At 55.5% G+C, this 1,320-nt stretch overlaps 1 protein-coding gene across 1 annotated transcript; it reads left to right on the forward strand.

The window, feature by feature from the left end:
* Positions 1-672: 672 nt before the first annotated feature.
* Positions 673-936, forward strand: TEOVI_000173300 (uncharacterized protein; the record flags this gene model as incomplete). The annotated part of the gene is made up of 1 exon (XM_067224917.1): positions 673-936. The coding sequence occupies one exon, from the start codon at positions 673-675 to the stop codon at positions 934-936; it is 264 nt and encodes an 87-aa protein (XP_067081018.1).
* Between the last annotated feature and the right edge of the window lie 384 nt (positions 937-1,320).

Consider the following 1,320-nt stretch of genomic DNA (forward strand, 5'->3'; position numbering starts at 1 on the left):
ACCAGCACATGGGGATGTCACGCTCTCCACATGATTGTGTGGTATAAATTTTAGTAAGAGAGGGGATGGGAGTGGGGGTGGGACAGATGGAAAAAGGAGTCCTAGAAAGAGTCTCGGCAACGTTTATATTTTCAGCTGATTCGAATTTGACAGTCGCTTCAGGTTATTTTCCTAGAAATCGTGGTTTTCCAAAACAACATAGAAACAATAAGCGGTAGAAAGCGGGCCATTGGTAGCAGAAGCGGACGTGAGCTCACACCACGTGTTGTGGGATCCGTTTCGTCCGAGCGACGACAAGGGAGAGTGCGTAGTCAACTGGTGCGTGCAGAACGGTCTGATGATTGCGAATGCTAGATCGGCCACCAGGAGACAGCAGGGCACGGGGGCACAGTCGTTGCCGGACATCACGTTGTGTATAGCCTGCGCGAGATCTCTAACTTGGCGTCCACACTGAGTCCGGACAGTGATCATTATTAGATCACGTTCGATGTGTTCGTGGGGCACCTGCCTAGACGTGATTGCCCCCCCAAGCCCACACGTACACTGTATACACGGAACAAAGCGAGGTGGCAAGAGTTTAGAAAATTGAGTGACGAGTTCATATTCAGAGGGATGAAGAGGCCGGACAAGGGCGCGGATTCCCTCGACGAGGCGGTGACGTGAGGCATCCGAATGGCCGCAAAGAGGACAATTCCCAAGGGCAAGGGCGTAGCGCCACCGTTCTGGACACAGGGGCTGACGAATCTGGACGGGCTGACTCGCTGGAGGAGGAAAGTGCTGGCTGACTCGGCACTGGGTCGGTGGAAGGAGAATTTGTCGAAGCTGGCGACCACGGATTCGGCGAACTGGAACCTGGTGAAGTCGGTATATGCACCGCGGTCGTTGACTTCGCCAATGCTGGTGGTGAATGGCCATCCGTTGGCAAAGCGCCAGTAAGCACAAGCTTTGGCCAACATGTACAAGGCCAGGTCAACGAAGGCACCACATGCGCCAGAAATGAAGATACCCAGCACCAGGCGGAGCGCGTTCCGGCCGATCACCGAGTCAGAGCTGAAAGTTGCGCTGTGTGAGCTGCATTCTGGCACGGCGGCGCGCGATGATGGAATCCACTGAGAGGAGCTGAAGCAGCAAGGATGAGTAGCCAAAAAGTGTGCGCTGCGACTGTTCATCTGCAGTCCGCGCGCGGGGAGGGTACAAGCCAAGTGGAGGCACGGCATCACAGTCCCGCTGCTTAAGCCGAGCAAGCCAGCTAGCAGTATCGCGTCCTTTCGGCCGGCCACTCTCATGAGCACGCTGTGCAAGGTGATGGAGCGCATTGTG

Source organism: Trypanosoma equiperdum, assembly GCF_001457755.1.
Source record: "Trypanosoma equiperdum strain OVI genome assembly, contig: ctg_417, whole genome shotgun sequence".
Lineage (NCBI taxonomy): Eukaryota > Euglenozoa > Kinetoplastea > Trypanosomatida > Trypanosomatidae > Trypanosoma > Trypanosoma equiperdum.